General features: G+C 36.7%; 1 protein-coding gene across 4 annotated transcripts in view; it reads right to left on the reverse strand.

Moving 5' to 3' along the window:
• Positions 1–226: 226 nt before the first annotated feature.
• The window catches only part of LOC131044832 (protein STICHEL), a 41907-nt gene continuing 20474 nt past the window's right edge, over positions 227–21659 (reverse strand). The window contains exons 3-7 of one of the 4 annotated variants that reach the window (XM_059218426.1): positions 5675–6295; positions 4366–5200; positions 881–950; positions 613–743; positions 227–486 (exon numbers count right to left, since the gene is read on the reverse strand). In XM_059218426.1, coding sequence (XP_059074409.1) covers positions 657–743; positions 881–950; positions 4366–5200; positions 5675–6295 — 1613 coding nt within the window. In that variant the 3' untranslated portion in view covers positions 227–486; positions 613–656. Of the gene's footprint in view, positions 744–880; positions 951–4365; positions 5201–5674; positions 6296–21659 lie in introns of all 4 variants that reach the window. The other 3 variants (XM_059218425.1, XM_057978285.2, XM_057978276.2) reach the window with 3 other exon arrangements.

Raw genomic sequence — 21659 nt, forward strand, 5'->3', positions numbered from 1 at the left:
TAAAATGGCCAATAATATTAAAATATTTGTTATTATTATATATTATGAGTGCTGACATCCCCATATTTAGGTACTTAGACCCCCACACCTGACACTGATCCCATTCAAAAACTTTGTGGAACTATTGTTTAAAACAGAGAGATCACCGACAGCGAAGTTTAAAATGAAATCTATTCAATTTAAGAATAAAATTGAACGCTAACATGGCAAATCAGAAACAAAGCAATATAAAACATAGAATAGGGCATTTCTTGTGATGGAATAGAATTACATAGCCATGTAGTTAGTTGGATTTCAGATTGCATCCAACTGCAATCCACATGGACTTGTCCCTGAATTAAGATAATGTGTGACTTCTTAATCTTGCATTTGCCATCCATAGGATATTGCACAAGCTTCAATTGTTTAAAAGATTTTATTTTATGAAGGTGCTGTATTGCAGCTATGTCATCCATAGCACCCATCCCCATGAAAACAGTAGAGAGGCTGCAAGCAATTTGATTGGCTTAGCCTGTGAAACAATTGTGTTTGTTGTGCATCTTAAGTCAGTTTACAAATTCTAAAGATCGTGATCTAGAGATCAAAATTGTGTACATAGTTTATCCTTCTTACCCTGGTATTTGCTTGCCAACTTGCTCAGACCATTCCATTTAAAACTACTGTATCTGGTGCCCCCTTTTAGCCTTAGCACAGGGCACAACCCAAAACAGTAAGCCCGGTTTCCTTCGAGGTCGTCTCCTTTGCTGATTTGCCCAAAAACAAAAAATATAATCATGATTTCAGTAAACAGCTAGAACCATCTGCTCATTAAAGCAACTCAAATGAACACCAAAACATTAAATGACAATTGAGAGAGCTAGAAGAGATTCTGATCAAAAACCTTTTCCTGATCATATTTGAGTGCTTTCCAACAAAGAATACCACTAGAATTTGAGTCAGATCCATATGCCCTATTTAGTGTAGCATGGACACAAAACACGAAAAAAAAAATTATTCAATGTAATGATAATATATGAAATAAAATTAGACAAATGCAATGCCATAAAGAAACCATGAAATATACACAATAATGACAACATTGGCCAAATAGACAAAACAGTATGTATCTCCTAAAATGTAAAACAGGGGGGGAGGGACTCCAAGTTGATTATTTCTGCTAACACATTCATTATTACAAAAATTGGCATTTCCTGCAAGCAAATCATATACTACTGTTATCTCACATTGTTGACAGGTAATTATCAGTCATCCATGTTTCAAGTCAAATAGATGTTCTTCAAACAAATTCTGTAGATAGGTACCAAATACAGAAATAAGCTAAGTCACAAGGTTCGAATTCGAGTTCAAGTTCGGCAACAATAAAATTCGAATGAAGTTCGGCAAGGGAAAAAAATTGGAAAAAAAATTGACGTTAAATTTGCCTTATATATATGTTCTTTAAATATGATAATGTAAATATTAAAATAGCAATTTAATTTAAATAAAATGATATTTGACAATTACAGTGTTGTAAACATCTATCATTAAAAAATTTAAATACATCAATAATTGTTTGATAAAATATTATAGATGAAAAACAACCTAAATGAAATAATAAAAACAAACAGCCGTAAAATAAAATTCGCGGCCTATCTGCACGCCCAGAGGCTGACGACTTGGTCGCAACTCAACTGTTGGAAGAATAGGAGTCGCAACGCATGTAGCTTGATGGTGCTCAACTCTCAGCAGTGGCCTCACTCAAAATCGTTGCTAATGTTTTTCAGTGACCTTTCTATGATGGATAATGTGTGCTCAGATTGACAATTATTAGTGTTTTAGAAGAAAAATAGCTCAAAAACCTTTAAAACACTTTCCAAAAACACTAAACAAATGATTTCCGAAAATATATATTAATAAACACATGCTCCATGTTTTTCGTACGGATCCCAAGCGAATTCCAACGAATTTTATATAGAAGTTTAATGTTTGCTGAAATTTGAATTTCTTGCTTGAAATTCGGCGAATCTTGTGACATAGGAAATAAGTATAGCACCCAGCGAACCCACAGTTGTAGAGAATTCGCAAGCAACATCAAATGTGTGCCAAAAGCATTCTGCATAAAATGAAAGAATAGAAAAGGCATTTCACATGAAAAGACACAATTGACATGAATAGAAACAGGAAAGAAATTCTGATATCTGTATTATATATAAACCTGAAAGAGTGCATAATTCTACGGCTCTTTACATGTCGCCTTGGCTGAACATTAAGAAGGTATGCACCATAGTTTTAAAACTCACTATGTGGCAACACTTAGCAGACCAAATTTTGACTTGGACTGAACAACTCAGTAAAAGATCGACAAATTAAAAAAAAAAGTACTTAAATTCATTAACCCAGGATGTTTCCTGCAAAAAGAGCCTGATCAGGGATGCAGCAGGGACATCCCCGGGATGGGGATGGGCTTTTTAGGCCCATAGACGCATCCCCGAATAACATAGCTTTTTTCCAATTACATCAAGACAGTCTTTCAAACACAACAAGACTGATGAAGTCAATTTGTGCCACCTCCCTGATGAAGTCAATTTGTGCCACCTCCCTGATGCTAAGCACCATCACTATTTGCTAAGAAAATGCAAATCTAGTTTTGAGTATTGAAATTTCTGAAGGAGATTGTAAAACAAAAAGAAGACTATGATGATTGTATTCCTTGTACTACTGTGACAATTGTTGCTGCAACTCAATAAGAATGTTCACGAATGTTCATTATTTCTGTGAATTATCTGTATGACTGAATTGTTTTGGATGCTAATCCCAATGTTCTGATAAGTCATTGTGATTCAATAGAAATTGAACCTAATGTTGACTTCAGTTTATTGGCAATTATGAGTATCACTGTTTCTATGGTCTATAATTTTAATATTTTGTATGTTTGTATAAATACCCGCACTCACCCAATCATACCATACCCAAGAAAAAAAGTTTGACATACCAATGTACCTAAACCCTGTACCCATTGATAGAACCACCAACTTAGCCTATTAACTATATCATATAATGGTCAAAAATAACACTTAACACAGAATCTTATGCACAGATTGCTAATGGAATCAGAAATAAGAAACAAAAGGTAGAGCTAACATGAATGTTGGAAAAGACTTGCACTGATGGAATCTGCGTTACCAAATTGGCAGGAAAACCCCCACATATCTGCGCATGATTCGACTCAGAATCAGATTTTAAGTACGAAACACTTACAGAATTGGAGAGGGTACAGCCTTTTGGGATCAGAATCATTTTGAGTCGTTGACACATGCACCCAGGTGATTCCAGAGGTTGGACATGGCATTTCCACAGCAATTCTAGCAGTGGGCAAAACATCTAATGCATTTTATTTGATTTTTTTACCATAAAACATGCACTTGAAACCCTAACGACAGTCATTAACTTTTAATGCATTTTGTTTGCTTCACAGCCCAAACTTTTGACACAAAGAGCAAAGGAGTTGCAGCCCTAAACCCAATACTGTCACAGCGAATAGGGAATATTTTATGCTTACATTTCCCATAACAGATAGTCTTGCTGCTCAAACTTATATCGTATATGATAAATCCCTTACAATAAGTTTTAAATCAATTTACAAATGATTCTGGATTCAAATTTACTTTATTACAGGTTATAAATTCTTACAATTTTGAAAAAACATAAACGATAACCTCAAGGTGCACATATTTATGGTAGTTTAGTTGATAATATACCCTGTAAAAATATTATAAATGATAACAAAATGAGAAACAGTTTATGATATAACATATATTTAAGATTTATTAACGAAAAGTCAAATTTGGTATAAATCATAAATTTAGAGTCTGTGGTATATTTAGTATACGATACAATTTAGGATTTATATTTAGTATAATTTTGTTGTATAAATTTATTTTAATATTGAACAATGAATATTTATCATGACAATCAAGTTTGACCAATTGATACTGAATTAATATAATGAATTTTAAATTTCAAATATTTGTTAGCATATACATGATATGCAGCATTAATAACTTAGTTCCTGTTTTTAGGCTGCAAATATCAATATGTATATATTTATGACTTTTATCTGTTTTCTTGCACAGGTGTACCTAACTCATACCCAGCTCAAAAAAATCATCATTTCAGCATACAATACCCAAAAACATACACCCAAACAGAATCCTGGTTTGTGTAAATTAGATAAAAACCGTATTAAGAGAAGAATATTATAAAAGTTTTCCAGAGAAGAAATCAATAAACACATTTTCTATCAGCATGCCATATTACTTGAGAATTTAGAGCTACAGAAGAATTGAAGGCATCAAAGGTACAAGACATTCAAAAAACTGAACTTACAAGGTTTCCTCTTCAAAACTCGTTACAAAAGCACCTTGATCAAACGAACTAGAACATAGGCACTCTTGGTGATCAGTCCTTGCACATCGAAGTTTCCGAAAGTCAATACCTCCATTTGACTTCACTGTTCTCATCTCATGACATGATCTCCCTTCTTTCTGCTGTAATGCAACTCCTAGTGGCACAGTACCGATACCACCAGAAGATACAAATCCATTTTGAAGATCGATGACATCTCGAGGGAGCACTTGGTTCTTCTCAGGCTTTAGAATATCCTTCAAGCCAGGAGCACATTTTTCTACTGCTTGCAACCAAGCACTCTCTAGTCTCTGTTCATCTGTTATTGAACTATTTCCTATTTTTGAATCTTCCTCTATTCCACCATGCACAACAGCTGGACCACTGTTTTCCCCTGTAGTAATAGTTCGCAATTCATCTGCTTGAGCACATTCTGCTGGCATCAGTAATCCTTTATGGTATCCTTCAGAAATTGCTGAAAAGGATTTAGTTCTACTTATTGCAGAGTGAGCTTCCATACATGTTTCTCCACATCCCGTTCTATGATCAGAATTCAAGGCAGTGCTCTCACATTCCTGGTCTGCTGTACTATTTATTACGACATCCCTCTGTTCATTGGCTGAAGACTTTGACAGCTCAATTGAGTTTTTTCTGGATTTAGTATTCTCAATTTCAGCTGTGAGAGATGCCAGGTTAATTCTTATCTCCACATTGCAGCCTAGAATGAGTGAAACTGAACTTGCAATACTCTTGACATATCTTTCAGCCAGGGATTTTGTATCTGGATTCCAGAATTCTAATTGAACAACTGCAAAACCTACAAGTGGCCACTTATCAGTTCAAACTTCAACACAATGTGTGCAGCATAGGTAGTCCAGTTTTTTTATTACCACTTCAACAGTTACACAAGGCTACAACAATGAAAACCTTATGTAAACAATTTATGGCACAAAAAAACTTTTCAACACTAGTGTGCACCATAAGTATGATGCATATATTTCACAGCAGTGCAGACACCGTTCAAATAATAAAAAAAATAAAAACCAATAATCACTAAATCAAAACAATATTGATGACCAAATGAAACATCACTATTTCAAAACTGCACTTCTCATTCCAGAAAAGATAACTGATTAAAATTCCCACCAATTCATGCCTAAAATCATCCTGGCAATTGTTTATAAAACCCAATATTTTAAGTAAAAAATGTTTTGGACATTTCCTGAGCAAATCCATTATTTGAATAGAAAAAACAACTATGGACTCTTATTGGAGAAAACGATATGCCTACCTTTTCCTATAGAGACTGACACTAACTTTCCTTGTGTACACAACTGCCTTAATGTGTTTGAGCGGCATTCTTCTATTGTTCTCCTCCAAAGCTCATCCAACTTACTTGGGCTCATACAGCTGAATTCTGGTTGAGCTGAATCATTGTTATCATTGATGTCATCTGAAAAACTCCTCCCATAATGACCCGACCCAGGTGAATGACACAATGAATGAATCTGTGACTTGATCTTGGACACCGGTATTCCTTTATTTGAATCATTAAACAACACAATGTGTCCTTGATTCAGACTGCCATTTCCATTCCCTACCACAGACTTTGGCATTGCCATCGAATCCGAGCGCTCAACGGATGGTTCAATGAGTTTTTTATTACCTAAAAGTTGTCGGGATGATGAACCACTGTACAATAGTCCATAATTATTCCTTTCTTTTACAGCTGCAGGACTTTGTGTGGCACTGGTACCAGCAGATGTGGGAACCAGAAGAGACCGTCCAGAACCAAACTGGAGAAGAGCTGCTGTCAGCCATGTTGTCTGGTCATTTGAAACCCTCAGCTGTTTTTCTGCTTCAGAAAGAATTTTCAAAGCCCGTCTTAGTCTCTCTAACTCCTCTTCTGTTACTGCAGAAAGAGAGAAGTTAGCAAATTCAAGGAAATTTACACAGCTCAAATCAAAAAACTTAATATCTTAAAAAACTAAACAGTCAATAGGATAACCATATAATATCAAAGATAAGAACCAGCATGCTACCAGTACTCCTATGCAAAAGTCATTTTTACCAGGACCCAATAGATAAGAGTTGCTATTCTTGCTAAAGCTTCTGTTCCAAATAAAATAAACATATGCAGTTTCTTCAGAAGTGTACAAACACTTACAAAACTAACCAATGCTTAATATCCTTATTAGTTTTAAGAACCGCACATGCATTAGTTTAGTTGACAATGAACAGGATAAATGCAATAAAGTTACCAGAACTTCACTCAACAAATGAGAGATCTGGAAACCTGACAGATTGATGAGAGCTTAGTTTATACTCTTAGAGGATTTGACAGACAAACAAGTTTGAAGGAAAAAACATAATGCGTATTTGATAATTTCAAGTCAAAAGCTAAGAGCACAAAACATGCTTGATATCAAGTAATGTTTCAAAATTCTAGTCAGGAAAATTATAAGAAAATCGAGCGTGGAGACCACTTGATAAGAACATTAAATTTCTACTCATAATCAAATACAAAAGGTATCAAATACAGATGCTTCTAACTTCAAGTTTCAAAAATTAACTTGGCAGCCATCTTGTACTGAACTAGAGCAGTCAAAGCTTCCCTTATTTATTGAATCCTATCTTTCAAGGTTGGTCAGACACATGCATGGATGCAGACATACATTCATTTGTGCACTGTTTTATAAAATGGAATTCAAAAAGGCAAACATGGAGTTCAGAGTGACAAAATACTGTGTCTAAGTCGAAACAGTAAAGTTATAGTATCTTCTCTTTCTACATCAGATTTCTTGGAATTTTGCTTTTAAATAAAATTTTGAACTTTTTTGAAATATTGTTGGAAAGTGCACAAATATAGCTATTACAAGTAGCTCATAAGAATATAACCAAAACAAGCTCCCACAGAGCATAAGTTCAAACAATAGTAGTGAGACCAGTAAGACCAGCTCCTGCAGAGCTAACAAAATGACCAAGACGTACATCATATCTGGCAGATTTACACAAAACAGCAAGAAACTAAAAACCAACAAAAGTAGTAACAAAAAGAGATATCCTCCCTTCTTTTTCTCCTTGGCTTCTTCCTTCTTATGAATTGCTTCGAGTAACTTCAGCATTTCATTCTCCAGAAATTTGGTTCCAACTCCATACACTTCCTAAACCACCTCTCAGGATAGATGTTAACAGAGACATCTGGAAATGGAGTAGATGCATCATCCATGTTTTCATTCTCTGAGGAGCTGTCTACTAAAGTCTGCTGAAACTTAACTGAATCAGGAATACCCACATCACCAGGAGCCTGCTGGTTATCATCTTAAACAGACTCTGACCTCACCAACTGGAGTAAATCTGTTGGGAAGGCTTTTTATCTTCAGAATCTACTTCATGCATAGGCTTCCCATCTGATTCATAACTCATGTTCCCAGAATCAGCTACTCAACATCATTCCTCTCCTTTGGAATGAAAATCTGGAAAAGAAGGTCCCTCTTCAACAAACTTCTCCGCATCTTCATGACATCTTTTAACCTGCCAAGACATCATGGAATGATAACTTCTCTAGAGAAGTCACCGAGCTAGGAAGTGATGGAAAGGGCAAAATATATTAGAAAGAGCATTGTATAGTACTGCCTAACTTTAAAAAAGCCTATTACAAAATTGAATGGCCTTCTAGCACATTAAGAATGAAAGCTTTGGATTTTACAGAGATTTTCTGCCAGATAGCTGAACCTCTCTTTCATGATGCCTTTGCACATGTCAAAGTTAATAGAGCCATCTCTAAACCCTTTGCCCTTCAGAGATCTATCAGACGGGACTGTCCCCTAGTTCCTTCTCTATTTGTTATAGTTATTGAAGCAATACACTATCTCTTAGAGACTCACCCTTTGGCCCCAGTGTTAAAGATATTTCTTTACCTGATGGTTTGAAGTTGGTTGATTTTCAGTTTACTAATGAAACTTCCCTTTTTTTCTTATTAGGATGAAAAATAACTTTTTCTAATGTGATGATCAAACTTCAGTTGTATCACAATACGTCCAAATCCAAACTCTAATCTTAGAAATTTGTAGATCTGAGCTTGACGGTTTCTCCTTGTTTTAATAAAATTCGGTGGGAATGTGGTAGCCCTCAAAAGAATAGTTAAATCCTATGAATCCCCTTTGTTTTATCCCCTTCTCTTGGTGATATGTGGACCTGGGTGTTTCATAAAGTTGACTAGAAGGTTGCAACAAAAACCCGAAATGGAGATAAATCTTGGATGTATTGATAATTTAAAATATTAGTAAATTTTGTTCCCAAAAACAAAAGGAACAAGAAAGGCCTGCATCCTCCTGACTCCTTTAGAAAATTCTATATTAAGCAACAAGGTCCACTGTATTCTGTAATATCTAAAAGCTTAGGAATCTGTCAAACACCTTCTCACAGTGCATGTATTTATATTCAGAATTTATGGCAGCATTCAGAATTTAGTATCTTTACGGTGGAATTTACCTTATAATGGCAAACCTCTATGTCTCTTAAAAAGTTGCTTGACCAAGGCCTAGTTTTTAAAAGGTAAAAGCAGGGAAACCCAACGCATCCCCGGCATTTTTTGGGGGCACACCCATTTCTGAAACTTTCCAAGGCTAAAGGGATGCCTAGGGAACGCCCCTGAACCATCCCCAATTTTTGAAAAAAGCAAGGGATGTCCTGGAAACTTGGGGATGTCCCAGAAAACAAAAGGGGAGGTCCAGCCGTCCCCAAGACAGACAAGGACCTCTGTGACGTTCCCCAACCATCCTGGGGACAGCTGACTGTCCCCATAAAAAGATAACATGTCTGCATTCAATCAGCTACACAGATAGTTGTGTTGACCCTCACCAATAAATAGTTTAACTTTCTTTTCAAGATAAAAAGTTGATTCCTTCACCTTTGCTGTAATATTTTGAAATGATCCGTGTTCAGAGAAGAGCGGAGTAGCTGTAGGTAATCAGATCCCACTTAGTAATGAGATTGACATGACCTGACCTGCCTTGTGCTTGTCCTATTACTCACTGCCAATACCTGTCCCTGACTCCTTAATCAAGTAACATGCAACACTAGGTGTTTGGCTTTTTTTGGAAAAAGAAACTAAAAGCTTAAACAGTGTTGATGTGTACAGTGGATTGGATGGGATCTTTGTCGGCCCTGCAGTTATGATAACCTAATACATAAGTTTTAATTTTTCTTTCTTTTCAGTAATGGTTGTATGTAGTTGTTAATGTGTTTGCTTCATGTAGTTGTTAATGTGTTTGCTTATGTTGGTGCCTGCTGAACTCCTTTGGGAGCAGTTTATGCAGGTATTTAGTGTATGTTTTAGCATGTATTTACTTGCTTGAAGCTGCTGGGCTGGGGCACCATAATAAAACCCTGGAATTATATCTAAAATAAAAAAGAAGAATCAAAGACTAAATATTTATTTACTATAATCCTTTGGACTTTCACAGCATGCTGAAAATTCTCCCTTTCATTTGATAAAGCCTCAAAACAATTGATTTTATTTTGTTTGGTGCATGAACTGGTACTCATCATCAGCTGTTTAATAAATGTTAGATAAAGAAAACTGACATCATATGCCAAAAGCCCCCACACCTCAATTCACCCTAAATGAGGAGGAAATCAAATGAAACTTTGTTTTTGTATTTTCATATTGTAGTAGAAAGTACAGCCTTTGGGAATTTTGTTGCAATTTGTATACAATTTTTTAAAATCACATGCATATTGACAATGAATAATGAAAACAATTAATTTTTGGCATTTGCTAATTTGTTCAATTCTTCTGTGACCTCTCAATTTAAGACAAATGTTATGTATTAAAGATCTATAATGTATACGATGAATGGCTTATCAATGTTATCATATGAATATTTGAAATTTCCCTATATATTTTAAATTTTCCCTATCTTTTGTATAGCCATCCCCTTCTGTCCCGTGCTGTCCCCGTCCTGGAAACTTGTGGTAACATAGGATACAAGTCTTTGGAGACTTGTTCAGAAATGGGTTCGTGCTAGCTTCGGATGATGTTAGAACTGAATTTTTGAATTCAGACTCTCAAATAACATTTTCTATGGGGACCAAGACACTAGAAATTTCCCAAAATAGATCAAGTTCTCCTTCAGTAACACTGAGATATGGAACAATATTTGAAGGAAGGATGGGCCTCCTTTAAAAAAATCTCCTCCAAAAGCTTTTATGATATGTTATCTTGTACTCGAGGTGTTTTTCAATACCTTACCTTAACCTCAAGTAGGGAATTAATTTTTCTTCTAAAAATTGAACCTAAAACAAGCCTGCTTTAGATGGTTCCTTTCTTTTAATAAATTAGTTGGCCTACACGTATTCAGAAACTACTTGGGTTATCTTAATAGAAAATTTTTGTTTTCTGTGCTTGTGTGTTCTTTATAAGTGTTAAAGAAAGATGCATTCATCTTTTTTTAGTGTTCTATGTCTAAAATCATTAGGCCTTTGTTCCTTGATGATGTGATGGGCTTAGAAAGATTCTTTTGAACAGTTTGAAACTTTCTTAGATCATATCAATGGATTGACTAAGGATAATTGTAAATTTTGGCTTGCTTTATCTACTGACATTTTGTGGGGCATCTGGAGAGCTAGGAACAATAAGTTGTTTCAAGGTAATAGGAGGCTGCATACTATGAAGTCGTCTTATCCTCTGTTTGCAAGTTGCAATGCTCTTGAATATCCAAAAGAATAATTTTTTCAAACTGATGAATTAACTAACTGTTTTTGATTAAGTAAAAACAGGTTTTAGGGGACCCGAAACCCTTTTACAATTCGAAAGATAAGCATTAAAGAGGCAAAACAAAACAACTGCAAAACACCAGCACAAAAACCAGCAGCTAAGAAAAAAGACAGCAAGAAGCCAACAAGATGTTGGCTCCAAACCCAGCATTACAAATTAATTGAAAACTTTAATAGATTCCTCAACATTTTGAGCCAAGAGCATCATCGCCTTGGCCGCTTCCCTCAGGTCGTTGTTTTCCTCTCTCAGCTGGCTATCTTTCGTATTGATCTCCATCCTAGTAGTGTTCTGCCTTGTTTTGCGCCTGGGAGTCTGGTGGGTGGTGCTGGAAGTTGGAATATCATCAATGACAACCAGATTCTTTTCCTGATTTTTCCTTTCCAGATGGTCCACCAAAGCATTCATGTTCTGTGATGAGACTTTGAGGACCTAGAGGCTATGGTTCATGAAGTTTTTTAGGGCCTTCTCGATACAGGCGACCCGGGAGTTAATGTTGTCTTTATCCTCTTCAATCTGTTCTTTCAAGGTTCTTATAACATCCTCCAGGTGTTTCAAATCACCTTTGATCAAATCTTTTTCCAGCCAATCCTCCATCTCGATTTCCTCTTTAGCTTCACTGGTTTCCATCTCATCATTCTTTTTCCCAAAGTCCTTAATCAACTTATTAATCTTGTTTTCCAACTCCCTCTGTTTACTTTGCATGCTAGTAATGTTGTCAACAACCCATTTCTAGAAGTTGAAGGACTCCAGAGTACAGTTACGGGTAGTATTCAAGATGGTGGTCGCAGAATCCCTACCCTGTTCAGTGCCCACAGAGTTGGGATTGTCATCCTCCTTAGCATTCCGAGCAACATTCCTGCTGTCCGAGCCCATAGGGTTAGAATGAGGGTTTTCAGAGTTACCCCCTTCATCCTCTTCACCAATGTTCTCATCCTTTTCATACTCCATATCCGTTTCAGAATCCTTACCCTTTTCCTCCTCCACATCATAGTGCAGCTCCGTATCCACATTATCTGTGTCAACTCTCCTTTTTTGGTGGGTCGAAGCATTAGGTTGTTCCTCTTCCGAATCCGAATCTTTGTCGCTCTCAAAGATATGTGCATTCGTGATCAGAAGGTCATCTTTGGTCGCCCTAGCCTTGTCCTTCAGATGTTCATAAATGAGCAATATAAGCCCCTGATGGGCTATAGGGTAGGAGTTAGGCTTTTTAGCGTGGTCAGCAAGACTCTCATTCAGAGAGGAAGCTAAATAAAACGGTAGGGATATTTTGGCCCCATGACGGAAGTGGTTCAAAATAGCAAAGTGATAGTTATAGATTTTTGTAAATCTACCGTCAACAGTTAAATACTCCATTAAAACCCTTAAAACTTTTTGCCAAAAGGGCTTTACCTGCTGGGGAATGTAGTAGGAAATGTTGTCTTTCTTCACAAGCTTGCCCTTCTCATCCTCCGATTTCGTGAAGATTTTGAACGCCTCAGCTGCATACTTCCGATCTCTGTAAAATTTGGTGCCCTCAGTCTGTAGACCCGTGACCTCGGCGACCAGGTTCTCATCAATTTGCCATATCTCCCCGAACAGGGTAACTCTGTTGTTACTCCAGCCTCTGGCAAAACCATGAGAAACAGAATTTTGGCTTCCGTGAAGCTTTTCCATATAGTCAGTAAAGCCATATCTGTGAAGTCTTCTCCAGACTTTTCGTTCACCCTTCCAATTTTCGCAACCTGGGGGCTCGATCCTGTTTAAATTACCACCCATTTTGAGCTCCAGGTAGAAGTACCAGCAGCTATACTTCACAGACCGCAGATGAAACCCCAAATGCTTGTAAATTCTGGAGTTACTGAACAGAGACTCTTTGGTTGTTTTGAAACTTATGTTTATGGCTGCACAAACCCAACAATTATGATTATAATCTTCCTCACGCATATGATCATGGAAATGATGCCAAAAAGCACTCATTAACTGGCAGTTAATCCGCCCCCAAAATCTGTCTTTGGAAATCGTTCCCCCAAATATAATCATGATATTAACTTGACCCATTGATACGATCAAAATATAATTGCTCTTTAACCTCCCTTTTACAATGAGTTTCTCCAATGTATTTAACATCATTCTCTAAATTGACCCCTTCATTAGCTAAGAGATCCGCTACCTTATTACCTTCTCTTAGAGTATGAGTTATGCTAACACTAACATAGTTATTTAACAAATATTTAGCACTTTTAACTAAGTTAGTAATATTCCAAGAAACAGAGCTTGTACCTTTGAGGGCTTGGATGATGTTTAAGGAGTCCCTTTCGAGCCAGATTTTTTTGAATTTGAATCCCTAAGCAAGCTGGAGGCTTTTTAGCATGGCCAGAGCTTCAACCACATGATTATTTTGGACCCCAAAAGGAGAGGCAAAAGCTGCAATGCAGACTCCTTGAGCATTTCTGATAACTCCTCCACCACCAGACTTCCCAGGGTTGCCCTTAGCCGACCCATCGAAATTCACCTTTATCCAATCATGATCAGGAAAACGCCAAACAATATTATCTCTCCTATTCTTATTGTCAGATCTGCAGACTTTATGTATTAGGTTCCATTCAGTAACGATGTCTTTTTCCATATCATTCATATCAGTAACAAACCATTGCTTATTGTTCTTGTGAGGAATATTGATGTTCTCTTTTATGGCCCTGCAAATTTTTTCAAAAACCACCTGAGAGTTGCACTTAGCTTCCCTAAATATTTTGTTATTTCTTTCTTTCCAAATGCTCCAGCAAATCATGGGGAGGGTCAAGGACCAAAGGTTCTTGATAAGCTGGCATTTAGTGGGGAAATTCCATTGCCAGATAATATCCTTGATACTCTTGTTCATAACCCAACTAACTTTCCATTTCTCCCACATTTTACACCAAATTTCCCAGGTAAAGGAGCAGTGAATTTTTACACAAGACGTATTTAAAGCATGCATTATAGTGGCCATATTTTGAAGTCCAAAATAATCCTCCAAATAACACAAATTATGAGGTTTATGATCTTTCTAATGTAGAAATTAGAACCTAACCAAGAAAGAACAAAATGATCCAAAAGTGGTAATGATGAAAAACAGTGCAAAATCAATGGCCAAAACGAAACTTAATTCTACTTTTTTATGTTTTGATAATAAAGTGGGATCCCTTTGGCTGAACATGTCTTGCAAGGAATGAGATCGAAGCAAAGAAGAGTGATGAAGAAATCAACAAAAATAATATCCATGCTCAACAATGCATCAGGAATCTCTTAAAGTAATGCTGATTCTATCTTTTTGTCTTAGAATGATTTCTCAATCAGTCATCTGCTGGCAGTTTGATTATTAAATTATATAGTATAAATACTTTTTGTATTTACCCCAGATGTGAAACTCTTTCTACTATCTTGGTGAATTAGTTATGGTATGTGTTAAGTCAAGATGGTCGATATATTGTAACTTTTTGTTAATTCTTATACAATATAAAAGTATATATAAATTAAAATTTATTAATTTATTAATATTTTTTCCTAAAATATTAATTATTACAAATGTAATATTTATGCTTTAGACTTCAGCTTTTAGTTTGAATTTTTCATAACATTTTAAATGTTTAGGACCTAGGTTATTTAATTTTTCATAACTATTAATATTGAATTTTAGGAATTAATCTTATAACTGATTTTAAAAATATTTTAATATCAGAATAGAAGTTATTAAAATTAAATACACACAAAATGAAAATAGCAAGGTTTATATGTGGTAAATAATATAATTAAAAAACAGACATAAAAAGTATTCATACTTGATCATGATTTTTTTATTTTGTCAATAATAGAAGAGGCATTATTTAGTCACAGAGACATGTTACGATAAGGGCAAGAGACAATCATAATAAACAAAAGACTTCAGGCCCAAGATGGATCAAGTATAGTTGAAGAAATGATAAGAAGTCGTGAGTTGTATCTGCTCTTTGAGTTCTAAAATCTTGTATGCATGCTGAAAGGAGGCTTAACTGAATGCCTTCATTGGCCTTTTTATCAGCCACATGTTTCAATTTTCTCGGAATTTGAAGCCAGTTAATTTGATCAAAATTTTGAAGAACGCTAGTAATGTGGGTAAGCACAAGAGCGAGCTTAACAGATTCGACAACTTGTTTAACCCAAGAGGCATCAGATTATCAAATTACAATCTCCATAAATGTTGTAAATCTTAAGGTTTTTCTTGATTGCGAGAGAAATGGCCAAACTTGCAGGCCTTAAGCTCAGCAATATTATTAGAGGCTTGCCCTAAATTTATGCTTTAGTCAAGAATCTTAAGTTGAGGACTATGCCATAACATGCCTCGAGCAGCAGCAATACCAGGATTGGATTTAGAAGCACCATCAAAAATAAGAGCAGGGTTGATGAAACAAATATCCAAACGGGGGTAGCTGACTGGGGATGTGCTGAAGAATCCCTCAAGGTTCCATTTTTTAAGAAGATTAAATTCCACTCTAGACTGTTCATACAGATTTTGCCTTCTTTTGAAATGGGCTTTGGCATTTTCCACCATGGTGTTGATGTGTTTTTTAAGCACTTGCAAAAACAGAATAAAATACCTAAGTATCTTATCCTCTCTTGAATAAAATCTCTTGGATGCTAAAGATTAGCTTAAGGATCATTCGAGAAGACTCCAAGGTTCATGTATGTAGGATCACTACGTGTGGATAAGCTTTGTTGGTCATTGTGATTGCTGTTTCATCCAAGGGCATTTATGGTTAGAAAGATTTCATGAAGTGATTTGCAGATGATATGCAATGAAGTTCCTTCCTAACACTATGAAATGATTACCAAAAAAAAATGGCAAAAGATAAGGGTTTAGAGAAATTCTAAACTATTCTAAGAATGGATGGATGAAGAATGACACAAGTGAAACTCAACCAGTTATAGATTTGCCATACATGAACAACTCCACTAGAACTAGTGCAATCTTCTAAGGGTGTTTGGGAGATTTTCAAATCATTAATAATTATAGACACCATCAATTGAATGCATATCAATGATTAAACAATAATCAAACTTAAACACTTTCAAATGTTCCAGTTGACCACACAAGGCTCACTTCCAATCAGCAAGAAAGCTAGTGGTATGGATAATGAGCTTCACAATATATCAAGTGCAACATTCCGTCATTCAATCTAAACACTAAAACTAACATCAAAGATTGGCTTAAGAAGATAAAAGAACCATGCAATAGGCTTCATGAATTGAGCAAAAACACCATAACTTCAATGTTTTATTGATCCAATAGCCAAACAACAACAATTCTTCAAGTCTCTCTCTTGCCAATATTCTAACACTATTACTCTCTCTTCTATTCTATTGCTATTACTATTGCTTATTGCTTATTAACCCTTACAAATGAAATGAGTGGAGTTTATATAAGACTCCCAAATACAATGAAGGGCCCAGATCGAATGAAGATCAAGGGCCAAGATCTTTCCACCTAAACCCTAATTAGGGTTTGATACAAATGAAAACCCTATCAAGATAATCATCATCATGAATCAACCAATGAGAAGATAACATGTGCCCACATGGAAATTGAGGAAGCATCCTCCAATAGGAAAATAGAATGCCGAGTGGGATCATAACAAACTATCTTCTAGAATCTGGTTCCTTTCCGGCATATTCAATGAATCTGGACGTCATACTTTCAACTTGAGAAATTGGAATCTCTGGTAGATTCTTCATTCGTTCCTCTAGGTGGATTACTTCATCAAAAGCTACAAGAAGTGTTATCTCACATCCACTCTCAAGTTCTTTTGTCTTATCAATAAGAAACATACTAGTATGCATATGATCTAACTATTTTTCTGTGATCAGTCCACCTTCTCCTTGAAAGATGACTTTTATCCTGTCCTCCAATTCTTGAATGTCCATATCTGTTTCAATTTCTGCCCTTTTGTCAAAAATGACGCACATCACCTCAATTACCTTGTCATGAATAGGATGGACGGTATCTTCAACTTGATTACATTTGTTACTAATGTCTTCAAAAAGGAGTTTCTTCATTTGAAGCAAAGTCAACCACTGTAACAGATTAGGAGTTGATTCATTTCTAATTACCCCTTCTTGTGCCAATATATGTCTAGGTGCCTTCCTTATTGCTTGCAATACTGGGACGGCGACATCTTTAGTATGAGTGAAGGCATCAACTGTCACCATGAGGTTATGAACTATCTCAAGAACACGAATGGCTCTACCAAGTATTTTCATCATATTTCTCACAAACTCATTGGCCATTGCGAAAGATTTGTGGACCCATGCATTTAGAAGTTGTGCTGAGTTCGCCATCATTTCCATATGGTTCACCGATTCATGAGGAAAAATTGGTGGAGGTGTGATTGTTGGATCATGTTGTCTTAGTGGTTCCTTGAACAGATGGAAATAGTTCCTCCATGCATTTATCTCTTTTTCTAACCTTTTGTTCTTCTCTATTTCAGCCTTTAGCTTCTCATTGACTGCCTTCACTAAATCGGTTGCTTCATCCATGGCTTTCTCAGAAGTAAGTGGACCTAGGTCAAATGTCTCCAAATCATATTCATTCGCCGTAATCTCATCCTCATACTTATCTACTGTCGGGGTAGCAATTTGTATCTTCCTGGAGCCTGCATTGTCTCTTATTATTTTAGACATCTTTGAAGCTTTCCTCTTCTCAATGACTTCTTGAGGTCCATTTCGAAGACAACTCAAATGCTTGTTCTTCTTCTTCTACTATTACCTCCTTGTTAAGTCTCTCCTTGAGCCAGTCGGGGATAGAAGATCTTCCTTCCTTTACTTGCACTTCTTCAGGCAATGGCTCATTTCTAGGAGGGGAAGTTACTTCATTATTATCTCCTTGTTCTTCATCATATATGAAGGGCTGGATTTGATGATTCTTGTGGCATTTTCCCTTTATCTTGTCTATTATTCCTATCATTTTGTATTGTAGACTCCATTGATTCATCCACTTTGTAGACCATGCTTTCATCTATCCTTTGATCCTTACCTTGATTCATTTCTTTCTCATGCCTAGAAGAAGCGCTAGGAGGCTGATCAAAATTTGTCGTTTGCTTCTTCTTGGACGTCTCCTTCTTTCCCTATTCATTCTTCCTCTTTGATCCTTTGGAATGAGAAGTGCTCTCACTTACACTTGCCCTTTCTTCTTCTTTTGTCCTTGTTTCCAAATTGAATGTCATGGTTACATCTTGCTCCTTCAATTTCTGATGTTGAATATCCACCAATCTGTGTCTGCAAGTTAAGACTTGATTCATCAATTCCCTCAAATCTATAACTTCCTTTTCATCCCAATTAATCTTTATTCCTTTATCTTCCATCTCGTAGGTAGATTGGATATAACTACCACTATCTTGTGCTTGATCGGCCACTCTATAGACTTTGGATTTTCTGATGAGATCAAGAGGCAGCCAGGAGTGCATCTTCTTCTTTATCTCTAAGTCATCTTGTGCATTCATCCAAAAGTCTTCTACTTGAAACACATGTTTATGCCTTCTTCCAGCCATGTCTTCTACATTACCATAGGGATCAAAGTTATCTCTAGAAGCAAATGGTGTAAACGAATAGAGAGATAACTCTGGCTCGGCACATTGAGCTACTTGAAGGGAAGGACAAACTTCTATTGAATTGCCAAGTGAAATAGAATTAGTGATGACACCTCCATGTTTGTACCTTAATGACTTGGTACATGATAATAATTGTCTTGCCACTTCAAGTAGTGCTATCCTGTTTGATGGATAACGTGGTAACATATAAGGAGGTGAAGGACATCCTTGGATCCTTATGTATGTAAATTTGGGAAATTGAATGAACCATGCACCATATTGTTTGATAAGTGATTGTGCCTCCAGAGACAATCTCTAATGGATTCCACCTTGTAGGATCCTAGTGATGTGCATTGTGAAAGTATCATTGACCGTTCTATAGTGCTGCTTAGGTGGATGATGCAATATTTCATAGGAATCACAAACCCTTATCTCTTTGGGCCTTCTTCCGACTATGCCTCTATGTGGTAGCCCCGCATATTCATAACTCCTTGCTAGAGAATATATGACATATGAGCTCATGTGGAATGACTTGGTGGTAACTAACCTTCTCAATTGTACATCTAGGCTATTACTAATGATTCTTGCCCAATTGATCATTCCTTTCCCTTGGATGATTATTTGTATGAAGAAGAACATCCATTTATCAAAACAAAACGCTTGAGGAGCACCTATAACTCGGCCAAGCATGGTGATCAAATCCCTAAATTCTTCTTGGAAGTCAATTCGGTGTGGCCCATTGATGATTGATGAGGTCTACTCTTTTGCAACCAATCCCTATTGATGATTGATAAGCATGCATCAGGATCATCTTCATATATTGATTTAGCTCCTTCTAAGCTTCTATAGATCATGTCCCTTTGTTCTGGGAGGTGGAAAGCTTCACTTATAGCTTTTTCTGATAGGTAAGCAAGAACGGTTCCATCCTTGGCCACAATTGTCCTTGAGCGTGAATCATTGTGCTTGGCACACTCAATCATTAGTTCATGGCATCTAATTGCAGGAGGGAAGTCGGCTGCCTTGATGATGCCGCTTTCTATTATCCTCTTGGCTATAGGTGATGGTTTGCCAATATATGTTGCCTTGCGAAACTTCTTCACATTGAAGTTCCCAAGATTTGTATCTCCAATGTTGCTCCACCAGGATGTGATTTTAGTCTCCAAGTCATCGTTCTTCTGATCTTCTTTGATGAGAGCCTATCGGAAGGTAGATCCACTTGCCTTGGGCGTTGCCATCATTCACCTTTCAATCAAAGGACTGATCCTAATCAATAAATTCACAGTTTGGAATGCAATTCTGATGTCTAAAGGCAAATTTGGGTTGTCTTAATGATCGAATTTACTGATTGATATGTCTCCCAGCTGAGTACAATTCGCTCCCTCTTGATTAATTCAGATGCTTCATGGTGAATTTGCCTTCCTAAAACATCAGATCTGTATCTTTGATGCTCGAATTTATCTTCTTTGATTACTAGATCTGCACTTTCAATGTCCAATTTTGTCCTTGTGCTGGAGCAATTCGCCTATATTCTGATGAAATTCACTTATGTGCTGACAAAATTTGATGCCTAGCTGAAGAAGTTCATTAAATCTGTTCCCAAATTCGCATTTGGAGAGAAGAAAATGTTTGAGTTGATGATTAAAATGAATGTTCTAACTTCTCCTTTATATGCGCCTAGGGTATAAGTCATGTCTTTTGGGGTGCAAGGCCGACTTGATTTAGCAAAAATAAAACAACAAATTACCTTTCTCATGCCGGCCGACTCAACACAAACTTTCTTCATCTCCTTTGCAATTTGAATTTTGAATATTATTTTGGCGCCAAAATGCTTGTCTTTGATGAATTCGCTCTTGGACCTTAGGGAGGTACACATCTTGAAATAAGTTCGCTCTATGTCCTTAGCAAGGACATGAATCTTGACAAGAATTTCGCTCTATGTCCTTAGCAAGGACATGAAAATTTCACTCTGGATCCTTTGGAAGGACATGACTCAAAAATGAAAATCGCTCTATGTCCTCTCCAAGGACAAGACTTGGATGAAAAATTCTCTCTATGTCCTTTCTAAGGTACGTGACCTTGTGTTGAAATTCGCTCCAAGACCTTCGGGAGGTACATCAATTGGAAATAATTCGCTCTAGGACCTTGGTAGGGTACACATGATGAAATTCGCTCTCTGTCCTTCGGAGGGTACATGACCTTGACAAAAATTTCGCTCTGTGTCCTTAGGAAGGACACGACCTTGAAAAAAAATTTGCTCTATGTCCTTAGGAAGGACATGACCTTGATAAAAAAATTCGCCCTATGTCCTTTGGAAGGACAAGTTCAAGGTGAAAAAGTTCGCTCTATGTCCTTTGGAAGGAAAAGGTCTTGATAAAAATATCGCTCTTGGACCTTGGCAAGGACAAGACCTTGAAGGTGAATTTCGCTCTTGATCTTCACTTGGAGAAATTTGCTCTGGACCCTTAGCAAGGACATGACTTTGAGTTCGCTCTAGGACCTCTCCAAGGACATGGTTTTGAGTTCACTCTAGGACCTCTCCAAGGACATGGCTTTGATTTATTCCTCTTTCTTCTACCTCATCGATTTGAGCCTTAAGTTTTCCAATCTCTCCACATGAAAGCATCATCAATTCGACCCTTAAGAATACCTATGGAGGAAATTCGCTCCATGACCTTTGGAAGGTGCATGCCCTTGGTAAAATTTTCGCTCTAGGACCTTAGCAAGGACATCAAAAAATTCCGTTCTAGCACCTAAACAAGGTACGAGGTCAAGGCATTTAGGCAAATTCGCTCCAATGAGGGAGCAAGGTACATGGTCTTGATGAAAATTTTGCTCTCAAGTTAGGACAAGGTACGTAGCTTCATGAATGACTCTTCACTTAACTCTTTCACCTGGCTTTGCTCAATTTGTTCAATCTACAA

This window comes from Cryptomeria japonica, chromosome 3 (genome assembly GCF_030272615.1).
Source record: "Cryptomeria japonica chromosome 3, Sugi_1.0, whole genome shotgun sequence".
Taxonomy (NCBI): domain Eukaryota; kingdom Viridiplantae; phylum Streptophyta; class Pinopsida; order Cupressales; family Cupressaceae; genus Cryptomeria; species Cryptomeria japonica.